General features: G+C 40.2%; 1 protein-coding gene across 1 annotated transcript in view; it reads left to right on the top strand.

The window, feature by feature from the left end:
- Positions 1 to 6,035: 6,035 nt before the first annotated feature.
- dnajc6 (DnaJ (Hsp40) homolog, subfamily C, member 6) overlaps positions 6,036 to 27,291 on the top strand; it is a gene marked incomplete at both ends in the record, with an annotated part of 30,094 nt that continues 8,838 nt past the window's right edge. Inside the window, 9 exons of the mRNA XM_079221345.1 lie at positions 6,036 to 6,246; positions 12,928 to 13,063; positions 20,620 to 20,669; positions 21,563 to 21,711; positions 23,434 to 23,556; positions 25,005 to 25,138; positions 25,651 to 25,845; positions 26,072 to 26,189; positions 27,197 to 27,276. Of these exons, the coding sequence (XP_079077471.1) occupies positions 6,036 to 6,246; positions 12,928 to 13,063; positions 20,620 to 20,669; positions 21,563 to 21,711; positions 23,434 to 23,556; positions 25,005 to 25,138; positions 25,651 to 25,845; positions 26,072 to 26,189; positions 27,197 to 27,276 (1,196 nt within the window). The remainder of the gene's footprint in view (positions 6,247 to 12,927; positions 13,064 to 20,619; positions 20,670 to 21,562; positions 21,712 to 23,433; positions 23,557 to 25,004; positions 25,139 to 25,650; positions 25,846 to 26,071; positions 26,190 to 27,196; positions 27,277 to 27,291) is intronic.

Genomic DNA, 27,291 nt, shown 5'->3' on the forward strand with positions numbered 1-27,291 from the left:
ATTCTAATAGTTCCTATAGTTCCTCTTGAATAGTTCCTTTTCTCTTTTTTGTTTGAGTAGGCTTAAGATATCTCCAGTCTGCAGCACATTCACCAAACAGTGGGATTCGTCCTCGTCAATGCAGTCAGTTTCTGAGGTCCAGCCCAGGTTTTACCAGGCTGCATCACCTCACTGACAGCTCAAGCACAGCTCGCTGAGCGGCGCAGTTTCTAGTGTACAGACTCATGAACATCCACTCTACCTTGCACTTCCTCGTTTACGCTCATCCACATCACTTACAGATCTACCAATCGCCATCGCTGGACTCTGTTCGTGCCTCCAATGCCAAAATGTGATGATGATGCCGTAACCCAGCTGATGCTGCCTCTGTCAATTCACCGACAGGTTGACTGGGAGATACCGAGTGATCCTTGCAGGACAGTAGTGGGTCTCACAGGACGTTTTACGCGTTAACCTTTGACTGGCAGCGAATGACAAATCAAAGGTCGGTGCCTGTTTGCGGAGCCCGGGTTTTAAAGCGCATCTCCACCACGGCACAAGGCGGCGTTCCCGGGAAAGAATTAAATGAAAGAAAGCTCTCTAAAAGGTAAAGTCGTCTGTTTCTGTTCATTTGATGCGATTAAAGAGATGTGGCTCGTAGCCTACATCTCTAACCAGGGAAGAAACGAGGGATCATCTGTGTGTGGATGTTACATAATATCAGGCTGACTCTGGAACCCCCCCGCCCCCCCTCCTGCATGTTGGTTCTCCGCTCGGTGGACAGAGGTTTTAGCATCAACACCATGCACTTGTTTTGTAAATAGGTTACTCCATTTTCTTCACTTCAGGGGGACATCATTATCTAAAATCAAACGCAGGGCCTCGTTGTGGTTTGATGCGCACACGAGCATGATGAATGACATCAGTTGGATTATTTTTGTTCAGCAGGTGTAATGAGTAATTTTGTTTTTCATTTTTCTGTATGAGAGCAATTGCTTACTCTTGCTTTATCCTTTTAGTAAAGTAATAGATTGATGATTGATTTAACAGTGACGGGTCTGCCGCTTTGATATCTGTTGATGTCGGTAAGCAAACGACGTTTCAGGACATCAGTGAAAAGGCACCAGCACCCTGTCGCAAATCTATTTAAAGAGGACATGTGCTCATATATATATATATATATATATATATATATATATATATATATATATATATATATATATATATATATATATATATATATACACGTTTTTTCTTCTTCTTCAAAATATAGTCTCATCGGTATTATGGGCATTTGAACGTGGTCAATATCGCTTGTATCTTGATTATCAGTATCATCAGAATCACCATCTTCATCATCTCAGGCTCTATATTGCGCGGACAGCTCCTCTTGTTTTCTCTAATACGTCACGTCACCGCTCGCATCACGCACGTTACGTGAGCAGCTTACCAAGGCTACGTGTGCTTTCATGCTCTGATCATTGGTCATTTAGTCCCCCTATTCACCTAAATGACTATCATCTTTTTTTTTATTCTTAAATTATTATTTTTTTTCTCAAAAAGTAGAATATTACAGAGCTTAAGGAATGAGACCTACAACTTGAAGTGTAAATGTGAAAATAGCTTGTGAAATTCATAATACACACGGAAATGAGTTAGCCTTTTTGCACCTCCGTTTCCCTCATCTGAAAGAAGCCAATGGGTTTTTGTTTGGATGCCTGAAATAAGTTATTTGGTTAACACAAGGTTAAGAGTTTTCAACATTTTGGTCTAAGATATACGTCAGTAGATGCCGCTTTTCGGAATTTTTAAGCTTTTAAGTTTCTTTAAAAAAAAAGGCAGTTGCTAACAAGTGGTGAAACATCATCAGGCCAAGTCCGCCTTGTGGACTGGCCAGCTTCATTGTGTATACTCACTCATGTGACCATGGTGTAGTTAACTTATAGTACAACGTTCACTTTTTACTTCTGACAATTGTATTCATGCTTCAACTTTTGGGGGTAGCCTACAAAAACACATCATCTCTATCATCATTGCCATAACGAAAACAAAGTATCTGAGTCCAACTATCCACAAAAGGTCCAGGTACAGAAAATTGGCATCAACATATACATAGGTTTGGTAAGGACCCAACAGTTGTGCAAAGCTTTATTCCAGGCAGAGATTACAACAGGCAAACTGTCTCGGATCTGGGCACATGGAGAGACCCACTCAGTAGAACTCCTCAGTCAGACTCCACAGCTGGGTGGCGGGGGTTTGGAGTAAGTGCAGCAGATGCCAGGGCAGGTGAGAGTGATTGAGCTGATTAGGTGGGTGTGACTAACAGGTGCACTGAATAGCTGATTAGGTGAGTGAGAGCGAGTGGCAGGAGCGAAGGGAAGCGGAACTGTGACAATAATGGTAGAATTGGATTATAATTATTGATACACTAATGTGTGCATCAGTTTAATGTTTTAGCTGGTAAATGTGGATACCATTTTAATAACTTTTCATACACCTGGGAAGCTTGTAAATCCCCCCCCCCCCCACCCCCGAATGATTAGCCGAATGATAATACATCATGAGTTATTTCATGATTCTATTTTGTATTAGTAATTTTAATCTAATCAATCAACTATAATTATCAAATAAATGAAGTGGAATAAAAAGTAGGCTACAATATTTAACTTTGAATTGTAATGTAGCACAAAGTAGCAACACATTGAAATACTCCCTTAAAGTACAATTACCTCAAAACTGTACCAGTATGGCAAATGTACTGATCAACACAGGATTACATTTGGGCGATGTATTTTTCATTTCATTTAGTCTTCAAAGCATAACATTTCATCATTAAATTAAAATATTATTCTATCTGTAATGTGTCTGTTTATAGTGGCTTTAAAAGAGCAGGTGTATGAGGGGTTTAAGCCTTTTTATGAGTGACCTAGAGTATGTAAATAAGTAACCAGTAGAGAATCTGTGTGGTGCTCCGCGACATTTTAACAGGATAAATAGTGCTGATGAAAACTGTTATCCTTCAGTTTTCTGTCCTGAGAGTAGGCCGCCTGCCAGCTCAGTATTTGAAGCAAAGCAGGGCCACATGGACACCATTGTTCCTCTATGAAGACACATAGCAGCCAATACCTCTTTTATCATATTTTATGTTTTAGTTTTTAACCACACAGAACCAGACTCCTTGGATTAGAAGATTCAAAGTCTCACAGATTCAAGTCCATCATCGGTCTTGTCAATTGAGCCCTAAAACTGATCCAGCAGATTCCTGGATTCTACTTTAACTGTTAAAGGGGTAATCATTAATCTTCAATGTATCCTTGAGAGTGATGGTAAAAACCAATGAGGAGATATACGAGGCCACAGTCAGGTTCACAGAAATGCCATAAAACAGCTAATACGTCACTTAGCATTGCATCTGAAGGCTTTAAAAATATATATTATAAGAGGGATGTAAATGAATACCTCAACTGGCATCATTTCTCTAAACTCAAAGAGTGTGAGAAGCAGATTTGTGAGGGCATTGAAAACCTGTCTTACCTCCGACAGCGTGTCTAATACCACTACAAGCGCTGTACCAGCTTGGTTGCCCCACACATATGGGTTAAGATGGATCCACAATACAATGCCTCTAAATATTGTTAATACATTTGGAATAAGAGACATAAAGGCCAGAATAAAACTCCATGAACGCGTTCATGCAAAGTTTGCAATGCTGTTCAAGTTGGAAGATACAGGTTTTAAAATATTTTCTGTCAGGGTTTTAGCATTTTTTTATGAATGATTTCTGCTGATTATGTTCTAAATGAATGAATCTTTGTTAACAAAACGTCTAAAAAGCAGTGAAATATGCCCATAATAGTTTCCCAGAATTGATTGTGACATATGTACGTTGCTTGTTTTGTCTGACCAACAGTCCAAAATCCAAAAGATATTCAGTTTAATATGATACATGACAAAGATAAGCAACAAATATTCACATTTCAGAAGCAGGAACAAGGGACCATTTAGCATTTTTGCTTAAAAGATGACTGAAATTATTGATAAAATAACTAAAGTGTAGATTTTCTATCCATGGATCAAACAATGAATTGTTTCAGTTCTATTTAGGGATTTTATTGGGTTTGGACTTGTCTTTGTGTGTAAACCTTTGATCACGGCAGAGATTGTGACGTCCTCAGCACACCTGCTTGCTGCATCCTAAACAGTCACTCGCAGAAGGACATCAAGGGGTAAACATGGGTTGACAGTTGAGACAGGAAGCTCCAGGCCAACAATGGAGCAGCAGCACGTCGTGTCCGGTGATGGTGGGGGTATCGTTCCTCCCTTTTGGACATTCCGTTCTCGTTGTGCTTTGAGCTCCCGTCTGCTCTCCTAAAAGAGTTTCCCAGGCTCATGTCCTCTTTGCAGAACCATGCAGGGTTTCTGTTGCCAGGGGACAAGGCCAAGGAGGGAAGCATGCCATCAATGTGCTGTCCTTCATGGATCCAGTGTCATTACGCAAAGAAATTGGGGCTTGAAAGACAAATTTAGAGCTAAAATTACAAATATTTTGCCTTTTAAATGATATTACAAAGAGTGTGTTAATATTCAGCAGCTATTAGTCGAGTACCGAGAAAATTCCCCTCGACAGAGGGAGTTTCCTTGTTCTTATAAAGCGTGGTGCTGTTGTCATGCGATGCTGACTACACGCCTCCTCTCATTTGATCTTTTATTATGACAAGACAGAGGTACCAAATAAGAAATTAGCTCTTTTATGGGCCCAGACTCCTAATTTTGACCATATGCTCCTTATTTATACTAAAGAAAACAGATCGTATAAAAACTAAATATGTATTTTATTTCTCACTTTCTACATTAGGACATATTTGTTATGTTATTTTAGATACTGATATATTTTTTTACTTTTTAGCACAGTTTAAACCATTATCACGTGTCTTTTTACCATGCAGACTACAGTCATGGTAACAGCAGACATCATCTGCATCTGTCTTGCATTTAAGTAGAGCAGTTACTTGGGCAACTATTTGGATATCTGATCAATCATTTGAGTCACTTTTAAAGCTAAAACATAAAATATTTGCTGATACCAGTAAGTTGTTTCTGCTTGTCGGTTATGTCAGTGTAAATTGAATATCGTTTTTGATGGATAAAATGAGAAATTTAAAGAACTCTGGGACATTGATTCTGTAATATTTCAATTAATCAAGAAAATAGCTTAATTGGCAGATCAATTGATAATGAAAATAATTGTCAAAGCCTACTCAATTTCTCAAATGTCGTAATTAATGCAGCTGATAGTGTGGAAACAAGGATGCAGGGTGGAGTGCCATCTACCATCCCATATAGGACTCATAATTGGATAGAAGCCTTGAAAGCCAGTCAAGGGAAAATCCACCCCAAATAGAAACTACATACTTTTCATACATTTTGACATTACATATGAACATCTTGGCTTCACGACCAAAGAGAATAATAATATTATACGGTTTCAATATGTTGAACTATTTCAGGAGGCTTAATATTGCTATAATTATGATATTCGCATAACATTGTGTTGTGGTGCTCAATAGGTGATCTTTTTTTACTTTATGATATCCTCATGTATTTTTGATAGAAGCTTATTTTTGTATTTTCTTGACATGAAAATAGTTCGGAAAAGAGGAGCTTATTGGCCTACCCACAGCTACTGATTTTAGTATGTGAATAAGAGATGCAGCAATAACATGAGGATTGTGAGTTGGGGTGGACTACAGCGACAGCAAGCAGCAGCAAGAAGCGTCGTAGTAAAATGCGGTGCAGCTGAGAGAGCGAGCGAGAGTGAGAGGGAGAGAGAGAGGGGGAGAGAGAGAGGGGGAAAGCGAGAGAGAGAGAGACAGACCGGCAAAATATTTCTCTCCCCAGAAAACAGAGGAGAAAGGAGGGTCGTCCTCTCCTGCTCGGACATGTGGTGCACCCAGCAGCACCAGTAGCAGCAGCGGCGGCTGTGGCGTTGACGGCGCAGCGTAGCCTGCGTATTTGGAGCTTCTTTTGTCTTTATTTTTTTCTTGTGCGCTTCGGTAATGAGCTTGCTGGGGGCCTACAAGAAAAAGACTATTTACGATGGCTATGAATCTTTGCAGTTGGTCGATAGCGGCGGAGATAGCTTCAGCGTCGGCAGAGGGAGCAGCAGCAGCGGCGGCGGCGGCGCACTCGCAGACTCCATAGCGGCCACCCTCGGACCGAAGGCAGGCCCGCTGAGAGAGGAGGACTGCAGCACCATGGACAGCTCAGGTAAGCGTCCTCACCGCCTCCGGGAACACGGAGGGGGATGACGTGGAGACTGCTTGGGTAACATGTGATTACGTTACGCAGCATTAACGTGGCCTGTAACTGTCCCGGTGGGTTTAGCAGTGGGCAACACAATGGCTAACAATAGTGAACGTATATAGAGATGCTATGTGCACCTCCTGGAACCTCCTGTAGGGCTTATAGTGACTCCCAGACCCAACCCTACATGTCTAGATTGGGCTATTGTTTGCAGAACAGATTAAGCCATGGTTGGTTTTGTGTAAACTTTCTAAAATCATCTGCATTGTATGTGTTGTTCTTACATGAAGTGCTAAGTCTTGGACATCTTCTCATAAGGTGATCAGTAATGCATTTAACATACAGTTCAGACTATATTTTGATTTACATCTTATGTGTAAAGTCTCAAAATATCTCTGTATGAATGTCTCATTTTCTTTTCGATAATATGCACATGTTTATTAGCACATCATACTCTATTCTAGTGTCCATAACGTATTAAAATACATAAAATACTATGTACCCAAACTAATTTTACAGTCATGTGGTCAGTGATATACATATACCATAATAACCACATTTCATTGTCTATTCACTTTTTAATATGGGCTTTAAATGTGCCTCATGAATCTCATATGTCAGCAGTTAAAAGAATAAAAGGGAATAAATCCTGCTTCAGTTTTAGTCAGAAGAAGCAGCACAAAATACTCCGAGTTCAGAAGTTAAGTCAATTGGCCGCATAAGATGGATTATAAACCTAATGTATCCAATTCAAACTAAAATCATTCATCTGATGGTAAATCACCTACACGACTTATTGAATTCAGAGATAATAGCTAATTTGTTTTGACACCTCATTCGTTATTGAGATCAATTCTTTAATCTGTAAAAGAGTGTCTTGAGAAGAATAAAGTCACGATTACTATTTAGACCATTGCTACTATTATAACTGTAACTCCTATTTACTACTTAGTTTGTATTTCTGTATCATGGCTTGGCCCATCCAAAAAAGGATTATGAGATGCCACTATTTATCAAATATAAATACACAACTAAATCATTATCAGCACAATATGAACTTCTATAGTTTCAAATAATATTTTTATTTTAATTTATTTTAACGAAATAGATAGTAGGAAGAAAATATATGCTACAAGCCTTTTTTGTCATCTCTCAGCTTCAACTCCATAACCTATTTAAATGTTTCACATGTGAACAAGTGTTTGTGCTTAATCACTTTTTGCATCAGTGTTCTTTGGAAAAAAAATCTTAAAGCCCTGTACCCAGCACAAATGACAACAGTCCAGTACAATTAGCACTACTACAACTGTAACTGCTAATATTGCATCATAACACCAATAATTTGAAATAAGTGCAGGCTAGGAACGTCTAATAGGAACGTCTGTTACTTTGGGCGTTTGAAGTTAAAGGCTGTAGAGGCTCACTGCATGGCTCTGTGGAGTCAGCCAGCCCTACAAGGTTTGACATTTGAGTGAAACAAAAGAAGCTGGATGAGAAGGGTCAATGAGGAAAGGGGATTGAGGTTGGTGTTGATAGGGAGGGTGGAGGAGGAGGTGTCAGATGTCTGTCTGGTCTGCATGACCTCGCGGATGGTCTCTTTCATGTACGTATGTGCCTGTCTCTGCCTGTGTGTGTCTATGTATCCATCTGTGCCATTCACCAACTAGCTTGATTCTGAGGGGTATACGGGTTGGCACTGTAGAAGAAGGGAGACGCGTGCATTGATCTATCTGGTAATGCTGAGGGCCCTCTATTCTGCTGATGACCCGCTCTCTCTTACTGCGAGTGGCTTGGTTCTTTGCTGCTGCTGCGTTAGCCGATGGAACCGGTATCAGAGCCTCCCCCTGGTGTCTGTATTAGCAAGGTTCGTCACTGTAACTGGCTCACCAGTCTGCACACACATCCATCTGGATGATAGGCTCATAGACAAGCTAACAGATATGCAGAGAAATAGATACAACTTAAAATAGAGGCAAAGCAGAAATGTAGCGAGCAAAGGTATTCATTCACGTTGTAATACAGTATTTATACTCAGGATGGGAAATGACACATGGAAGACATAAGAGCAGATGACATGTCATAGTAGACCCAGTTGGATGATAAATAAATATACAAACCTAAATATTCAATATTGTTTAGAGATGATCAAATAGAGGCCACTTATTAAACACGGTTCAAATCCATGGCTTTGACAACAGGATTGCAGGAAACAGTATTTATGTGTGATGCTAATAATAATAAAACAATCTCACAACTCATGGACATATTTAATCTTTGAGTAGGTCTTACAAGGAAGGGGTCACTAAAAAGCAAGCCACTGGTCCAGACTTTATACGAACTTTCTAAATGTCCATGTAAACACTGCTAACATCTACAGACTTTGCTTGTCCAAAGAGGAGTACAACTCAGGATCCATAGCCTGTTACTATATTATACAATACTCATTGTTAAAGACAAGCATTACCAATTGTTGCCTATTATCCCAATCTTATATTCTAATAGGGTACTAAGAGCAACATCAACCTTCAGCGTGATCTCCAGCAATGCTCATTTCTCAACCTAAAGGCTAATTAAGTCCCCCGTTTTGCAAATTCTAATGTTTAAGTTTCACAATCTATTTTGAAGAATGCTTACAGGAAGGAACATAGTTTTGCTGAAGGATCCAAGGTCAATCCAGGCACGTTTGCCTCTCCATAGTTTAAAACTAGGCCAAGCATTTTAGGTAAAGAAAGGTAATTAAGACCTTAAATTTCAGACCTTTATACAAAATGATCAGCTTGCACCTGCAGCTTGACACATCTTTTACTAATGTGTCATGGGGTTAGCAGCCTGCAAGAGCTTGCTTTCCATTCAAAGCGTTGGGATTCTCCTTTGGTTAAGCTGTAGATGGTTAATCATTGTCTCACCAGCAGCATCTATAATTAAGCAGATTAGAGTCCCGGGTGGAAGCCGCAGTCATTTGGGTCCAGGACACAAAGCGGATCGGGACAGTGTAGTAGCCCTGACATGCGGGTGCAGCGCAGTGCGTTTGCTTATCAAGCTTTATTGTTGTGTGCATGCTTCCATCTGTGTCATTCACACCAAGCTGGATATTGAGGGAGAAATGTTTGGGGCTGTAGGAGGAGGGAGACAAAGTCAGACAGCCCACTGATCTCTCTCTCTCTCTCTCTCTCTCTCTCTCTCTCTCTCTCTCTCTCTCTCTCTCTCTCTCCCTCTCTCTCTCTCCCTCTCTCCTGTGAAAGCGATAGGAGGCCGTTGAGTAGGGGTGAGCTTTTTTGCACTCTCGGTAGTGAGATTTATTTAAAGCACGTTTGTTCCTTCATCATAACAGATACTTATTTACCTTTGCAGGTATCTGAACATGATTGGCTGATCCAGGTCAAGCTCACGTAGCTCTTGATTTCAAGGCAGAGTTTTCCTAATACATTCTGCCATGCTCTCTAGGATATTTGCATAGTAAGGAGGTATAAAAATAAACCAAAACTTACAGCCCAAATGCAAGGGAAGCATTTCAGTTTGTATTCCTCAGCATAGACATGCTCAATAGTTCCACATTTAGAGAAATATGCTTGCTCTCTTCCTTCAGAGTTACATGAGAAGATTGAGACCACCAATCATGAAACTATAGTCAGCAAATGGTTAGCTTAGCTTAGCATTAAGACTGGAACCAGTGGAAGCAGGGAGCCTGCCGCTGTCCAAAGACAACTAAATAAGCTTTCAGACTATCCCTACATTTGTGTATAGATGAAACAAACAAGAGATACCGTTTTAAGTAGCTAATTAAACAGCTGCTGGCTGTAGTTTCATATTAGTGTACAGACATGAGAGTGATATTGATCTACTAATCTAACTCATGGCAAATTAAGGTTAAATTGTGATTGTATGACATTAGCCCTGGATGCAATCAACAAATTAAATAATTAAGAAGGTAAATTCAGTCAGAGTTAGGCATTAGAAAACAAAGAACATGGATTTCTTTCTATTATCTTCTTTTTTATTTCTTACTAAGATACAAAACAATGAAATGATGCACGCGCGCACACACATTCTTATTGCAGCCAAATTTACATCTGAGTTCTGAAACTTTCTGTGGATCAGATGCTTTATGTGTTCAAGCAGGAACTTTATTTTTCAGAGAAAATAGATCCCTGTCATATATGTCAGGCCTGTGCAGTCAGAGATGAAAACTCTAAATTAATTTAGTCAAGAATCAGAAGAAAGAGAGAAATCCAGACGGGTAAAGAGTTAGGAAAAGGAGGGATCAGACTTAAGTAGTGAAAGAGTTTAAAAATAGTTAGTGTTTATGATTGCAAATTTCCTCAGAGACAGAGTTTGTAATATCTTTGTGAGTAAGTGTGTGTACGTTTGCTGTTTAAGTCAATCAAAAGCATGCCCCTCAATTGAACCACAAATGCCATCAATTGCAGACGATTTTGATAGGTAAAAAACTTGACAATGAGTGTAACATCATCATGTGAGGAGATACTTTGTATAGCATGGACTGGGACTGGATACCTGTACCTGGAATTCACTCACATCCAGGAAACACAAGATTAACCCAACATTATATTTTGGTAATTTCACTTTGGATACACAGAATGTCTTTCTCACTCTGAAGAACAGCTAATCTGGATGTGGCACATAATATACCTAATAGGTCCGCACATAATATAGCCCAGCAGCATAAAGCAAATGGCTCTTAAGTTATGTTTTTAGTGGCTATAACATCTGACAAATTGCAACCAACTACCAGCTGATAACACTATACCGTCTCAACATAATGAACCATTTGCCTCACCATGATGGCATGCTCAACTTGACCTCTTACTAATGGCTGGATGAACATACCTGGTATTTTCCACTCACAACTTCTTTCCCATCTGAATTTGGACATTTCAAAGAGTAATACAGTAGAACAGGTGTCACAGATACACGGTCATAATGTTATGACAATGAAGAAGCCGTCTTCTGAATAATTAGATTTTGCTTTATTTATCGTTGTGCATTAAGGGTTTAGGGTGATCAATGAGGCCTACACACATTATCAATGTAGCTAAAAAGTATGCTAAAGAGACACTATGGTGGGCATGGATTGCATGCGTTTCCTCCTTAAAATTTATGATGCAAATATAGTTTGTTGAAAGTGTATACAACATGACACATGTAGAAAAATGGAACAGTTTGATATACAGGAGAGGTAAAAAGTCCTGCAACACTAGAACAACGTTATTGTAAGACTAAAACCAGATCAGCCTGCTTGTGACCTTCATCAGTGTCATTTTATAGAGTCATGACACAATGCGGACCTTCCCGCTGTCAGTCATAACACAAAGTAAATGAAAGAAAGCAAGCACAGTTACTGTGTGGAATAGAGCCAGAGCACAAATACATTGATCATAAAGCAGGGTTTAGTTTACAAGCTAATGCAACACACAGACTACGCTCTTTATTTTTTCCTTTTTGGCACAAAGTATCCTGTTTTTACACAAACGGACAATCAAGACTGCTTACTTGATAATATTAGAGAATAACCAAACCCAAACCCCATTGAAGCCAACACCTGTTTACAACTAAACGCTCAAAGCCCAACCCAAAGATTCCTGTTTAATGTCTGTTGATTTGTCAGCAATGCCAAGATGCACATTATTTATGCCACTGTGTTGCTATGTGTATCATATATGACAGGGAGGGAGAGAAAATCTCTAATCACCAAAGGGTTGCTGACTAGGATATGACACTTAAGTCTGTTCTGACACTTGTAGCGTAGGTTTCCCTTTCAATCATTACAGGTAGGCATTGGGCGCCAGACAGGAGAGTAAATTAATATTGTAAAGCCTAGTTTATGGTTCTCCGTCAGGTCGACGGCGTACCTACGCCGTAGCTACGCCGTCGACGCAGACCTCTACGCCGTAGCCTGACGCGCACCTCCAAAAAATCCTAAAGCCTAGTTTTTGGTTCTCCGTCACGTCGACGGCGTAGGTACGCCGTCGACGTGACGCCGTCGTTGAGCATTCGAAGTTCTGCGTCGAGGGAACGCGTTGCCTGCAATTAACCGCCATGCCGCCAGTGGGGTGTGTCTGTGTGTCTGTGTGGTTTCAGGGGTTATAGCCGAATTCCGGTCACAGTAAACAATGGCGACCAAGTTGGAGCGGCTGCATTAAAGTTGGAGCTCATCAATATTGAAGAGCAAATGCTTATATTGCAAATGTTTAAGCGCAGGCGACAGAGAAGACGTTTGCGGAGGTGGTCTGTACGACCACTCAACCGGTCGAGGCTGGGAAAAAGCAACTGCCGGAAATTACGTTCTGAGCGGACCAATCACAGCGCTTGCGGTCTGCGTCAACGCGACGCGTAGTTAAGCCTAGTTTATGGTTCTCCGTCAGGTCAACGGCGTAGCTACGCCGTCGACGCAGACCCCTACGCCGTAGCCTGACGTGCACCTCCAAAAAATCCTAACTACGCGTCGCGTTGACGCGGACCGCAAGCGCTGTTTGTAATTGAAGGATCATGTTTATTTATAAAGTAATGTATAGATCCTTGAAAGACATGCATAAATTCCTGTGAGCTTCCTTAGTGTGTCTGCTGTGTACATGTATATTTTGTTTCTCTCTGGATTCTTATTGGCTAATGGTCCTCTGTCCCCAGATGTGGATGCCAACTCTGGCGGAGGACTGTTGGACATGGTGAAGGGAGGCGCTGGGAAGTTCTTCAGCAACTTCAAGGACAACTTGAAGGACACGCTGAAAGACACGTCCACCAAGGTCATGCATCAGGTCTCCACGTAAGTTAGCGCTGCATTCGTACACATGATGTACTGTACTATTGTGTTCTTTCCTTTCTGCATCCCTATTCCCTTTCTTTCTTCAGAGGAATACAATCTGATTCACGATCTCAGTCCTTTCACCCTCACCTTTCAAAATGAATCAGGGCAATCTTAAAGGACAAACGACACAGGTTGACGTTGCCTCGTTGCCTGCTGCTGGTGCAAGTGCTATTACCTGCAATTTGGGTTAGAAAGTATGGTACAGAAGTGCTGATTTTAGGTAGATGATAGTGGTTGGGACAAGTTCATATCAAATATTGTATGTATTGATGAGCAAAATCACTGTGCAATTGAGGGCTTATCCATTTACAAATGTAAGAGAAATGCCAATAAGGTGCTTCTGTGACCCCAATCCCATTATGTGACAGCTGTTACAAAACACATTTACAACCCAAACTGAAACCAAAGTCAATTTGATCAGCATACACTGGTGAGGTATAATTTTACTGGTGAAAAACACATTTCACCCAAAGTCACACATTCTCCTCCTCTTCTTAGTTTCTTTTGTGATAGTGCTATGGCCAGCTATGGATACATTTTTCTAAACATTGATGACATGTCATCTGTTTTTTTCTATTTACATTGTTGAATACCATTTTCATTCATTGCATCTGAAATGCTTAATAGTGATGTGGTGTAGTCTGATATAAACACTTAGCCACAGTGTGACATTTTTGTTATTGTAGAATATTATAGAATTTGAAGCAGTTTATAAAGTAAAGTGGTCGTGCTGCACCACACACTGCACAGACCTGGTCACACAGTTGGATTTTGGACATGTTCATCTAATAAATATCAAATGTAATGACTACTTTGATCAATTGAATGTTGTTTCAGTGACTAATTACAACGTAATGTAAGTGTCCAACAGCTTTAGAGGAGAAACAGAGCAGTGTAGATGGAGGAAGAAAAGAGGGAGGCAGCAGAGTCTGGCACGGCTCGGTCGTCCCAGTGTGTTTGTGCACAGGCATCTGCACAGGGCAGCACAAAGGGGCCTCTGTATTGTCAAAAACACACACAGCTCCTCTCTCACTATTGACTCAGCAACTTTGAACGTTGTTTCTCTACTAGAGGAGCAGAGACACAACGATCAAAGCTGCTCACATCTTGGCAAACTCCCACTCTGTCCATGTCGTTTCCCCGGGTGTTTTTAGGCTGCCTCGCTAGGCCTCATATCAGCTCCACCTTTCCTTCATCTCCTCTCCTCTCTTTGCCGTCTCCTGTCCTGGCTGAATTATTAATATGGCAGTTCATTGTGCCAAATGGCCAGTGCACTGCTGATACTGAAGGATTCATTTCATTTGGGCCCTATATGTGAGTGGGTGGTTGGGATAATGGGGTGGTGGCTACCGTGTCATCGGGCTAAAAGCCTTCGGAAAGGAAAGGTAGCTTGGCAGAGGTACAATAATATGCCACGGTTTAGTGCATGACTCTTTAAAACTGCTTAGATAGGTTTCTTTGATGATGCTATGACTAGTGTCAACATAAACTATCCCGCTGTGATCCGACACACTGGATGTTGACTGGAGAGTGCTGTTGTATGCACAGCATTTAATAGCTGTATTTAGAGATGGAAGGACAGAAAAGATGACTGTGACAACACAAGTGATTTTCCAAGAATATAGCCTGCACTATATGGTTTATTGCCTTCATAAATAAATAAACATCTTGTGAACTGAGCTATACAACAGACAATATAGTAGATCTACAGAGCCGTTCCAAGCATACTGACGGGATTATATAGATTATCTGGGTCCTGCCCATTGACTGTCATTGGTAGTTTCCCTGTTTTGCTCCATAAAACTTGGAGACAAAGTCAACAGTTAATTAGAGGGATTTGATAACAAGCTGCATGATCTAATGATGTATTCTTGAGAGCTCCGCTGATCTCTATCACCCACAAAGGAGACTGCTTTCTCTCTCGCTCTCCCTCTTTCACTGATGGTATCATCTTACTTATTTTAATTTTTGTCCCAAAATCATTAACACTAAACTTGGCCGACATGTCTCTTTGTGTCTCCGTAAATCTTTCTCCTCTAAAAAGCACTTTGCCTCTTTTGTCTATTGTCTAAAATATATTAATCACAACATCCATTCAAGGAAGTCGTGATATATACTTATATTTAGTCTATTTTATCTCAAGTGTCCAAACTTTTTTCACTGAGGGCCACAAACAGAAAAATATACGAAAGTCTGGGCCACTCACTAGAGGTGAGGTATATCGCAAAATGAATCAAATGAGGTCAATTATTTATTTATATATATATATATATATATATATATATATATATATATATATATATATATATATATATATATATATATATATATATATATATATATATATATATATATACATGCACATATTCTCATTTATTTTGTTACAAAAAGGGTTGGCAACTCATTCTCAAAACCAGCTCTATACAGGGTGAAAAACAAGGGGATGGGTATGGCTAGTTGTGCAAATAAGTTATTGGGGTTGTTAACAAATCAACTAACGTTTGTTATAAAATGTTATCAACTTGAATTGATTACTTTTATTAAGTAATTGGGCTCATTAACACAGGAATACTGTGTAATATGCTGCACTGTGGACTGAAGGATGCTGGCAGGTCAGGAGTAAGTTTGGTGGTTGAGATGTGAAGGACATCACAGACGTGGCTATCGGCCATTTTGATTCTCAGTCGGCTTTTGTTCAGTGTTAACAGAGAAAATATTTGCTCACATGTGTATGTTGAACCCAACAGACGCATTAATTTAGCGTGACGTCGCATCAGAGGAAACTTGGCATTTTCCAAGACTTGGTAGAAGTCAGGTAGGGAGAGAAGCTGATGCTGATTCTTCAGAGAATCATCACACTGCATTTACATCAGCGCTAATTGCAGACTCTCTTCCACTTCTTCGGTATCCATCAGGAAGGGAGTCGAGAACAGCTTGATTTATTTCTCAATGCAGTAAAATCTTGGAAGCGCTGACTGAACGTAGTTACGCAGTTGTGTCTCAAAGAGAGGGAGCTTCGCACAGAATGCTTTCATGTGTGCGTAAAGTTGTGGTACGACCTTCTCTTTGCCTTGCAGGCTCTTGTTCAGTGTGTTGAGATGATGAGTAATATCAACTAGAAATGCGAAGTTTGCCAACCATAGAGGGTCACTCAGCTCATGAAGAGGTCGGTCCTTCTCTTTCAAAAACTGGTCAATTTCTGGGAATAAAACCGCTGCAGCGCGGAGCCGCGACTAAGCCAGCGCACCTCAGGATGAGAGAGTAGGTCCCCGTATTCAGCTTTAACATCAGTCAGGAAAGCTTCTCTGTGGTGAATCTGACACAGTTTCAAACATGTCCTTCCCCGTTGTTGTGCAACATGCACAACAAAAAGTTATGCAAAAGTTATCGCCAACTCCCCGCAAAAGCATTAACAGCTGAGCGGCGTCTGTGGTTTCTGCGGCGCTCTCACACGCAATCGGGTAAAAATCAAAAGCATGAGCTTTATGTGACACCTGATGCTTTAAGTTAGCTGACAAGTCTTTGTGTTTCTGGACTTGCTCACGTTGTTGATTTCCGGCATCTTTTCCGGGCACATTATTCCTGCGACTTTAGTGAGGCTCTGTGTTATGAAGTCGCGTCTGAGAAGGTTTCCTGTGAGTTGAGCGACCTCGTAGCTGCTCGTCTGGCATTTTCTCGTGTTTTGTTCGGACGTCAAAAATACGATAAGTTCCTGCTAGCTGCCATTTGCTTCACTTTTTCTCCATTATATTTTTTTTAATTTGCTGCGGGCCAATACAAAATGGGCCAAAAACGGGCCAACTGCGGCCCGCGGGCCGTAGTTTGGACACCTCTGCTTTAGATAATTAAACCTGTTTTAAGGTAACTCCTCTTTTTTTAGGGTTCTATTTTACAGTTCACAACTTTACTGTTTTTGAATCCCCTCACTGCTCATCAACCTTGTTTCAAACCACTGCACATCCTGCTCAGCACCAAACAGCAGTCAGCACAGTTAGCAACCAGCTGGTGAACTTAGTGGAGCATCTAACCGCTAAAGAGGCAGCTATTTTCCATGGAGGTCAAAACAGAGCTAAACAGACATCAGACTTCATCAGGTGGACTCTATATATATAATAATGCCGCTTTACTGTATGCTGTTGAATGTGTAAATAAACAACTGCTCCCCTTATAAACGTCATAAGTAAAGTGTTGTCAATGTTGTGTTTTTAGCTTTTTGCGCTTCTCCAAAGTGAGCAAAAATATAAAATGAATGCAGGTTTGAGTCAGCCATAAAGAAGCAGGAGAGTAATATCTCCAAAACCTTTTTTATTCTATGTTTTAAGATAAAATAAGATAATCCTGTATTAGTCCCGCAGTGGCGAAATCTACAGGATTACAGCAGCAAAGTTTTTTGAACTTTTTTTTTAAACTATCTTTACGATCAGGTATTATTTTGTGGGTGCCTGGTTTCTATTTTAGTTTCAAGAAATCTTTCGTAATATTTGTTTACACCATTGAGAAGTTGGTCTTGATTACACAATGATCTGATTTGATATATAATACATTCTTTTTTTAAGCTTGAAGGTTTTCTATACTTTCTGCCAGAGGTGGCGCTTGTGCATCTTAAACAGACCATTTCTACAGACTTCAGTATCACTTCCTCTGAGCTTGCTTGATACAAGGCAAAACTCTGCAAGCTCAGTTGTTAACAAGACCTTCTTTTAACACTCCAACCTCATTTGTTCCTCTTCGCCTCTCATTTATATTCCAGGCCAAAGGCTGCTGCTGAATTATTCAACGCAGCCTGCTTGGATGTTTACCTGGCCGAAGAGAATTTTTGCAGGGAAACTAATCTGTCAGTAACACTCATCTGTGTATTCCTCCGTCTGTGAGAAACTCAATGGCAATGGTCCAGATCCGTCTGGATGGCTGATCTGGTTTGGTGAGGCCCAGTGTCCTCAGCCTCCACCCTCTCCCGCCAGACACACATTCATCTGTCTCTGTCTTATTTTTATTTCTCATCTGTCTCCGTTTCATCAACACAAACACTCTGTTGGTATCTCTCTTTGTCTCTCTGAAATTATTTCTCCACCACACACATTTTTTCCGTCACTATTTGCAAAAAGTCCAGTGTAGTGTCCTCTGTGTCAGACCCTGGGGTTAGTGGGTTTCAATGCAAACATTTTATGATCAGTGCCTTTCTGTTAGTTTTTAATTGGTTGCCATTCTCAACTGTAAAATATACATTTTGATGTACATAAAACAATGCTGTTAAAAAAGACGAATAGGCTGTAAAGAATAACATTTTGGAGAGAAGCATGGAGGGAATGTAGAAAACCCAAATCTAATATCCATCAGGATCTTGCCCGAGTGAGTGAGTGTGTGTGTGTGAGTGTATATAGTCACTGAGCACCTCTCCATGACTGTAACGAAGCCTAAAATGGCTTTTGTGCTCCTGATGTTTACTTTCCAGTAGGAAATATAAACAACAGGCACTGTGGTGTTGGTGCTGGTGGGTATCATATGTGTGTGTGTGTGTGTTTGTTGTCACTCTTCTGCCCTCTCTGTGCGTGCAGTTACACTGCTATACTGCGAGCTAAACACACTTTCAATAAAGGTGAAAGACAGAAGCTGGACTGAAAGCAATAACGAAACTGTGAAAACAGTATTGGAGAACACATTGAATCATAGTGATTCAAAATGAGATCAAAATGAGATTCCATAAACAAGAGAGTTTAACCAAATGTAGGCTCTTTTTGCGCAGTAACAAGTAAATTCATACAGACTATCAAATAAGTTGCATTTTCTCTTGTGCCAGTAAATTTACACATATGCAACAGCAAAGTACATAACAGTTAGCAACATTATTAACTACTGCTGTTTGAAGCCTCAGACAGCTTTTTTATTGGCAAACTCGATGAGCAGAAAGAAGCAAAGTGTCAAAGTGACTGCTCATTTGCATATTCTATGTCTACTGGCCATGGCCATTTAAACCTGACACCTGACCTGCTTCCCTCCTTTAATAACCAACAAGCTATTTCAAGAGAAAAGCAGGGATTTGTGGAATATATTTCCTGGACAAAATCAGAGGACAAGATAAAATGGTTTAATTTTTTTTGTATGTATTTCAAACATTACTCTATTTTGACTCTAAGGTAATAAAAAATATGTGCTCTAGCAACCTAAATAAGGTAAAGAAAAGTGACAAATACTGGCTTAAATAGTATCCAGGAATACAGATATTCACCTTTCATGACACTATGAAACCTGCAGTCTGCATTTTCACTCAGGGATAAACTCACAGAATTGGATGAAAATAGAAACCTGAACTGTGGTCCAATTACTTCATTATGGAGGGCTTACAGAGGCAACAGCTCTGATGGATTTAACTTTGTTTGTTTGTCTGTTTCATTAGCAAATGTATATGTCACACAACAAATACATGTTTTCTTTCTTCTTTTTTGAATTGACATATATGATGATGTAAAATTAATAAAATCCCAAGACACACTGAGTGTGCTCTCGCTCAAAAGCAGACTAGTTGAGTAGCACTGCATTACGTAATCAGGTCAAGGATTGCATCAGGGCCATATGGCGCTCCTCCATGACCACACAGAGGGGATCGGCACAGATCAGCCCTGCTTGGGGGATTTTCACTATCGGACACAAGTCAACTCAATCGGATGCACATTAGCCTACTAATGTGTTGTGCATGATAACTGCAGTCCTGTCGAACCGTGTGCCGCTGTTGGGTAAACACATTTTTATAAATGACTCTTTAAATACAAAACATACGCAGTTTAGTGAGTCCGTTAGAACAAATTACACTCCACTCTGCACCTGCTTCATAGTGTTTCATATGCACTGTTTTCCTTCACTTTCATGGTGCGTAGTTGATTACTTGTGTGTGTGCACCCCAGCTGCTATCACAGTTTGGAAAAAAACTCCATATTGAATAGCTAAATTTAGCAGTGAAAGGCAGTGATGCTCAATTGAAGAATTCACATATAATATTCCTTTGATCCTGGACAGATCAGCCTAGTGTGGTGAGCCTGAAAAAGACAACTTCCCCAAAGCCAGACACACGGAAGCTTCTGCTCTAAAGCCTGCTGAGTCTAATTACTCAGATATGTATGACATGCAGCCTGGTGCACTGACAGCTGGAGGCAGATGGATCAACCTTTTGGATGCTGGTCATGCATTGATCTCCTCTTTTTAATGATTTGATATTTTTCAAGAACAGGGCATCTTTTGAGTCTCCTGTCTAACTGCTTGCATTGTCTGAATCATCAATACACGTGCCTCCTGGATAACACCTGTAATACAACACAGAGCAAGGGGGATTTGCTTTCACAAATACTGTGCACATTTCAAGGATTTATCAGGGTGTAAGTGCACTCAATCACATCCGCTGTGGTTGAAATATTGCTGAAGGTCGTCATAGCTTTTCATAGTAATTCTATTTTACTTTTCTCTGTGTCACGAGAATTGCATGGAAAGAAAAATATTCTTAAACAAATCTTTCCTGGTTACAGGTACACTAAAGGGGAGCTGGATATTGCCTACATCACTTCTCGGATCATAGGTAAACACGTTTGGTTGTAGCTGCTGGACTTTGTGTGCATGTGTGTGTAGATGCACTCTAATGTTGTCTCCAGAAATAATTTACTCACAATTTGAAAAACTGCATTTTAAACACTTATATCAATCAATCAAGTGATTTTCTATCTATAACATCACCAATGACTAAATAAGCAACAATCAAAGTACAAACGTTTGTTTGGCTATTATTTAGGAAGAATTTAACACACAAATACATAATCAGTTTGATTTAGGACTGTGTTGGGTTGGTCTGATTAGATTTGATTGATGGTGACCAAACAACCCAACATCTGTCATATTATGGATATCCAAATGTTTCTAAGTCCCAATTGGTGCAAGAAAATACGAGGCTGAAAATAGTGTTCATGCAAGAGCCCAATAGTAAGAAGGTGATTAGGAAAATAGAACAATGTAGAAAACCTAGCAGATGAGAAGGTGAAAGTGTGTTTTATCTGCATAATACAGGAGAACAAGGGTTCATGTATGATCCTTAGAGACTATATTAACGCATTCATGAACACATTCAGATGAACAGACAACCTCTGTGCTCATCTTTCATTCCCACATTGCTTCCAGCTTCACATGCGCATGAGTGTGGAGCAGCAGTCATTCCTTTAGAGAACATAGTCAGCTGGACCTTTGTCACCCGAGGGCTTCGAACTCATAATGTGTGCAGCGGCTAACGATCATGCATGAATATAGACCTACTCCTCACATTTAAAATGTAAATTCACTTACTGCGGAATAATTGTAAAGACAGATAAAAGATGGAGGAGGCTGCCATGAGCTCATACAGTGTATTGTGTAAACATCTGCACCAACAGTGCATGCAACTCTTCTAAACATCCAGCAGCTGAATGATGTATTTATTTTCAGTGATGACCTACCCAGCGGAGTCAGTCCAGATTGGCTGCCAGAACCATGTCGAGGACATTCGCTCCTTCCTCGACAGTCGCCATGCCGACCACTACACTGTCTTCAATCTATCGCAGCGTAACTACCGCGGCGCCAAATTCTCCAACAGGGTGAGTGTGATACTGTCTCATGAAGCTACAGATTAAGCTCTTACAGATGTATTTGTTTGTGCACCATTTTCACTACAGTGAGATATGAGGACTTATTTCTAGTTTGATGGCTCTATTTTTGGTTTGCCTGTGATCCATCTGCTCATAAACTACGGGAACCCCCAGAGAGAAACCTCTAATTTCCCCTAATTGGGGCGATAATTTCCCACTCCTCTGTCATGTAAGATACAATAAGTCATTGTTTTCCCACTGGAGAGCATGGCGTCAAGCAAAGTAGTGACAAACGCACAGAGAAGTGTCACCCAACTGTGCAATACCCAACACCTATCCAGAGCATTTTAGCATTTTTCATATTGCTTTGGTTTTACAGCCTGTAACATTAGTTTTGGTTCACTCTCACTTCTTTCATCAATGTTGTGGCTTTTCTTAGATGCCCTGATGAAGCTCAGATAAACCCGCTGTACCCTACCTGTCCAACACCAAACAGCAGGCTGTTTGAACAGTGGAGCATTTAGTAGCTAAAGAGACAGATATTTCCCACAGGAGTTGGTTGAGACCAAAATGAAAACTAAACGGAAAGGTAATATCTGACTTTATTTATATTCATCAGGTGGCCAGAAACACAATTTAAAACGACTTACAATGTTGCTTTGTGTCTGCTTAATATGTAATTTGGCAACTATTTGTTAATGCTCACATATAGAGTGTTTCACTAGTTGGGAGGTCACCATACAGAGAACAGAAGAAAAACCATAAGTACATGTGGCGGCTGAGACCTTGGAAGAGCTGTAGAATTAGGTGTTCTCAGTGGGTTCAGACGTATGAGCAACTCATAGTTGAGAGGTTTGATTGAGACAGACAACATCAGGACTCTTGACTCAACATTGACTCTACTCCTCAATGTTGAGTCAGAAAATACCATATAGTACTATCCTCTCACTTGAAAGAAAGCCTTCGTGATTTTATTATAGCGTTCAACAAATCTTCATCCAGTTAACTGTTTTTTGGGATAAACCGTGAGCTGAAATGGCTTTTGGTGATGGTGTTGACTAATATAGCAACATCAGGGTGTGTGTTTTAGTATACATAACACTCTTTAATCTTCAACAGATGCAACACAGCAGTGATTCAACATGCATCTTTTACATGCTCCACCACAGCAATAATCACTTGTGACCCGATATATCTCTCAATGAAAGATCTAATGTATGGTTCACCAACCCAAATTTTCCAGCTAAGTTATAATTTCAAAAAGATTTGAATCTGATTGCTCCATCTATTCTATTTTATTCCATCTTTATGGTTATGACTATCTCAGCATGTAGTCTTTGTCATGCAGCACTTTTGCACAGCTGGATTTGGTTTCAAGTGAGAGGAAAACACTGCCCCCTCTGGTAGAAACATCCAAGAAAGCTGAAGAGTTGAGCTGTGGAGTTAAGACGACCCCCTGTCTGCTTGAGGAAGTTGCTGTATCTCTAGCAGATTACTTAATATGGCAACAGGCGTGGTGTGTTGCTCTGCCAATGCAGGGTCTTTGCTGACCTCAACCTCTCCTTTCTCCTCCCTTCCTGACTATTTTGATTTCCTCTATTTCTGCTTGTTCCCCTTTCTCTCTGCCTCTTCTCTGCTTCTTTATATGTCTGGATATGTCTGTTTCTGTGTCAATTTCTGTTTTACTCATTCCTCCTTTGTCTCTTATTTCTTGCACCAACTAATTTCCAGGTTTCCGAGTGTAATTGGCCTTCTCGCCAGGCTCCCAGCCTCCACAACCTGTTTGCTGTGTGTAAGAACATGCACAACTGGCTAAAACAGAATCCCAAAAATGTGTGTGTCATCACCTGCTCGGTAAGGAGACGCTCATCATATTCATTCTTATCCTCCATTTCTTTTTGATTGAATGTCTCATATAAATTGTCCTTGCTTTTGCACTTCTAACCACGTGCAGGGCCATGTTTAATTTAGTTTACTATGAAGTGAAGACACTTTTAATGTATAGAGACCAGTTTTGATTATTATCCCACAATACATCCCATGGAGTTGTGTTTTATTTTGAATACACTCATGTTTTGAGTCTCTGCACGGCATTTAAAAATATGGACTTTTGAGTCTCTTATTGTATGCCTGAGTTCGAAAAAACAACAACATTATTATTATTAATAATAATAATAATTTTATAAATATATATAATTAACATGGTTTCCTCAGCAACTATTTGCACTTTTAGTATGCCTTTGCGTACACATTAAAGGGCCAGTGTGTAGCATTTTGGGGATCAATTGGCAGAAATCGTACATATTAATAAGTATGTTTTTTTAGTTTTTTTTTAGTGTTACTCACCAGAAAACCAGAATAGTTGTCTTTTTGTGACTTAAGAATAAGCAGTTTATATCTAGACTGCTATGTTTCTAAAGTAGCCCAGTAGTATGTTTGCGTTGGCCACCGTAGTTGTCGACATGCTTGGCACGTGCAAGGTATATGAAAGGCACGGGAGAAATTTCTGTTGGTTGGACAAACTGCAAACCTCACCGCTAGATACGCTACCTCTTGATTCTACACACTGGCCCTTTAAATATTTGATAATGTCATGCATATTTAAACACAGCTAAAACCCTAAATACACATGTATTGCAATACAATCACTACTACTGAAGTATTCAGTGAAACAGGACTTTCTGTCTTTTCTAATTCAGTGACAGCCACACTGTACACGGTGGAGCATGTTATTGCCAAGTCACTGTGGTTTTGCTGTGGCTTGGCAAATTGCTCCGTCTTGCATAACCTCCATCAAACGGTTACTTTCGAAACAAAATGTTTTCTCTGCTTTGGATCACAAGAATGCTTTTGTCTTCCTGTAACCTGAAATAAACCGAGTAAATATATGACAGTGAATTCATTCAGTGTGCAAAAATCTTGACTACCGTTACATAACATGTTGTCCTGTTTGGGCACATGGTTTCATCATCAGACATTTCCATAAACTCACAAATGAACTTTCTTAAGCTGTGACTTAGTAGAAAGCTAGGTACAGTAGCTTCTTGGCTACTTTAAGAGTTCTTCTTATAGCAGGATGACATTGAAGATCTACAGCAAGAATTCACCAACTGTGTTGTGTGGCTTGATCTATACATGTTCCCACTGTCATTGCTGCAATGCTAAGATGTAAATGGTAGCAGTGCAAGGGTTAACATGCTTGGCAGACTAAACCAAAAGGTATATTAGCAAAGCTTTAGAAAATAATGATTACCCAGCTTTTCTTGAAGTGTCTCAGAGTCTCCTTTGCTGTGTGTTTTTAGGATGTCCGGGCTCCCTCTTGTGTTTTGGTTTGTGCCATGTTCTGCTTCTGCCACCTCTTCAACAACCCAGTTCCTGCCATGCAGTTACTCAGCGCCAAAAGACCAGGCTCCGGTCTCTGGCCGTCACACCGCAGGTATGTAACCCTGAACATGTGTGTGTGTGTGTGTGTGTGTATGGGTGTGTGTTTGACAGAAAAAAAGAAAAAGAAAAGAAACCGGCCTCTTTGTAACAATTTCTTCTTTCCGGTGTTTTCTCTACCACTGAATCCAATTGTTTGCCATTTAATAAAGCTGTCAGAACACATTCACATGATAAGCGGGTTTCAGAATGCTTATTCTCATATCTGCCCCTTCAGAGACAAATCATTTTTTTATAGATTCAGACAATTGGCTGATCAAACTTGATTAGTGCAGCCAGCAGTCCTCAACATGAATCTGAGGCTGCAGGGCTGACAGACCCTGTTGGGTTTTACCTTTTATTACCTCACCAGCCAGTAGCTGTATTATTTATCAGTCTGTGTTAGAGCATCTAACAACATCCTTTATGAGTTTAAGTGCACGTTTACTGAGAGTTTATCGAAATGGCACCATTAACATCCCCCTTATCATATACAGTAAGTGATTATCGTTCCTTCTCTTCGTACAGGTACATAGGCTATGTGTGTAGCATGGTATCAGAGAAGCCCAGTCTCCCACACTCCAAGCCCTTGATGATCAAGGGTCTCACCGTGACTCCGGTCCCCTGTTTCAACAAGCAGCGCAGTGGCTGTCGGCCCTTCTGCGACGTCCTCATCGGGGAGACAAAGATCTTCTCCACTGCACAGGAGTATGAGAGGATGAGGTAGGGGCATCTTATTTGAAGTGTGTAAGCCTCTAAAAAAAATCAAGAATTCATGCAGTGTATGATGTATATGTAAGTATGAGCAAAGAGTCTGAAACGTATCATGCTTTTTCTCTCCTCATTCTCCACTTCTGCATTTTTCTCCCAATTGCTGCCCCATTTATTCTTTCCTCCTCTACCCTCATTTTGTTTTTGTTTCTCCCTCCCACACACGCTGCATTTCCAGAGAGCACAGGGTCCAAGAGGGTAAGGTAGTTTTCCCTCTGGGTGTGAGTGTGCAAGGAGACGTCATTGTTTCAGTCTACCACATGAGGTCCACCATCGGGGGACGACTGCAGGCCAAGGTAAACTCCATTTGCTCTATGCTGTATGCTACAATGTATTTTTTACTGAAAGAGGGACTACGTAAACTACAAACCACATCTGTCTACTGAAAAAGTCGACTTCTCAATAAAACTTGACTAAAAAACACATTTTCCACAATATTGGAAAAGTCTTGTTTGCACAAGATCATATTGAACTATCAGCCATGAGTCAGAGTCAGGTGTTGCTGCTACTTATTTGAATATTTGTACATATTTGTGCATATTTTGTTATGAGTCTGAACACAAACTGACACATAGTCAGGAGGAAAGTAGGTGCAAGAAGCGACACGTCAGAGATCGTTTTTTTCATTTTCTGTTTATGGAAAAATGCGGTTTTCACAGCAGCTCTGGGAGAATGATACTTTTTATTAACACTAAAGTAAAAACTCTCTTTTTAGCCATTGTTTCTTCTAGTTATCATATAATTGTTACGTCGAACAGTATATTTGCTGATATTGGTTTAAAAATGATATGCCCAGCTTCGTACGTTTTAATTAAATTTAAAGGTGTGTGTGTGTGTGCATGCGACTACAGTTTTTACATTAATCAAAGGAATAAGCCACTAAAATCTAACTGAAATTTTAGGTAATAATTTAGCAGTTCGCCCCCTTTTTCAGTTACTGGATAAATCCATTCAGGTTGAAGTAGACAAGTTTACAACCAGTCTGTTGACAGCTGGACTTTTGATCCCCCTTAGACACCACATACTCTGTTGCGCAAAATCTATTTTCTAGAAATCAGCTGATATATAAAATGCAGTTCATAGGAATTCAGTCGAAAACTATGAAAACAGGCTTGTAAAATTCAAAACAAAGCATCAGCGATTACACAGTGACTGAACATGACATAGTCCAACAGAAAGTTCTGCTTCCAGTTAGGCTAGTTGTACAGTGAGAGACTACAGTACATTTGACTTTTGATGCAATTAGGTATAATACACTAAAATATCCCATGACCCACACTTACATTTGTTCTCCTGTCGTTAGGTGTCCAACACCCAGATCTTCCAGATCCAGTTCCACACTGGCTTCATTGCTCCTGGTACCACTACGTTAAAGTTTAACAAGTGAGTGCATTTCTT

This window comes from Taurulus bubalis, assembly GCF_910589615.1.
Source record: "Taurulus bubalis genome assembly, chromosome: 7".
Classification (NCBI taxonomy): domain Eukaryota; kingdom Metazoa; phylum Chordata; class Actinopteri; order Perciformes; family Cottidae; genus Taurulus; species Taurulus bubalis.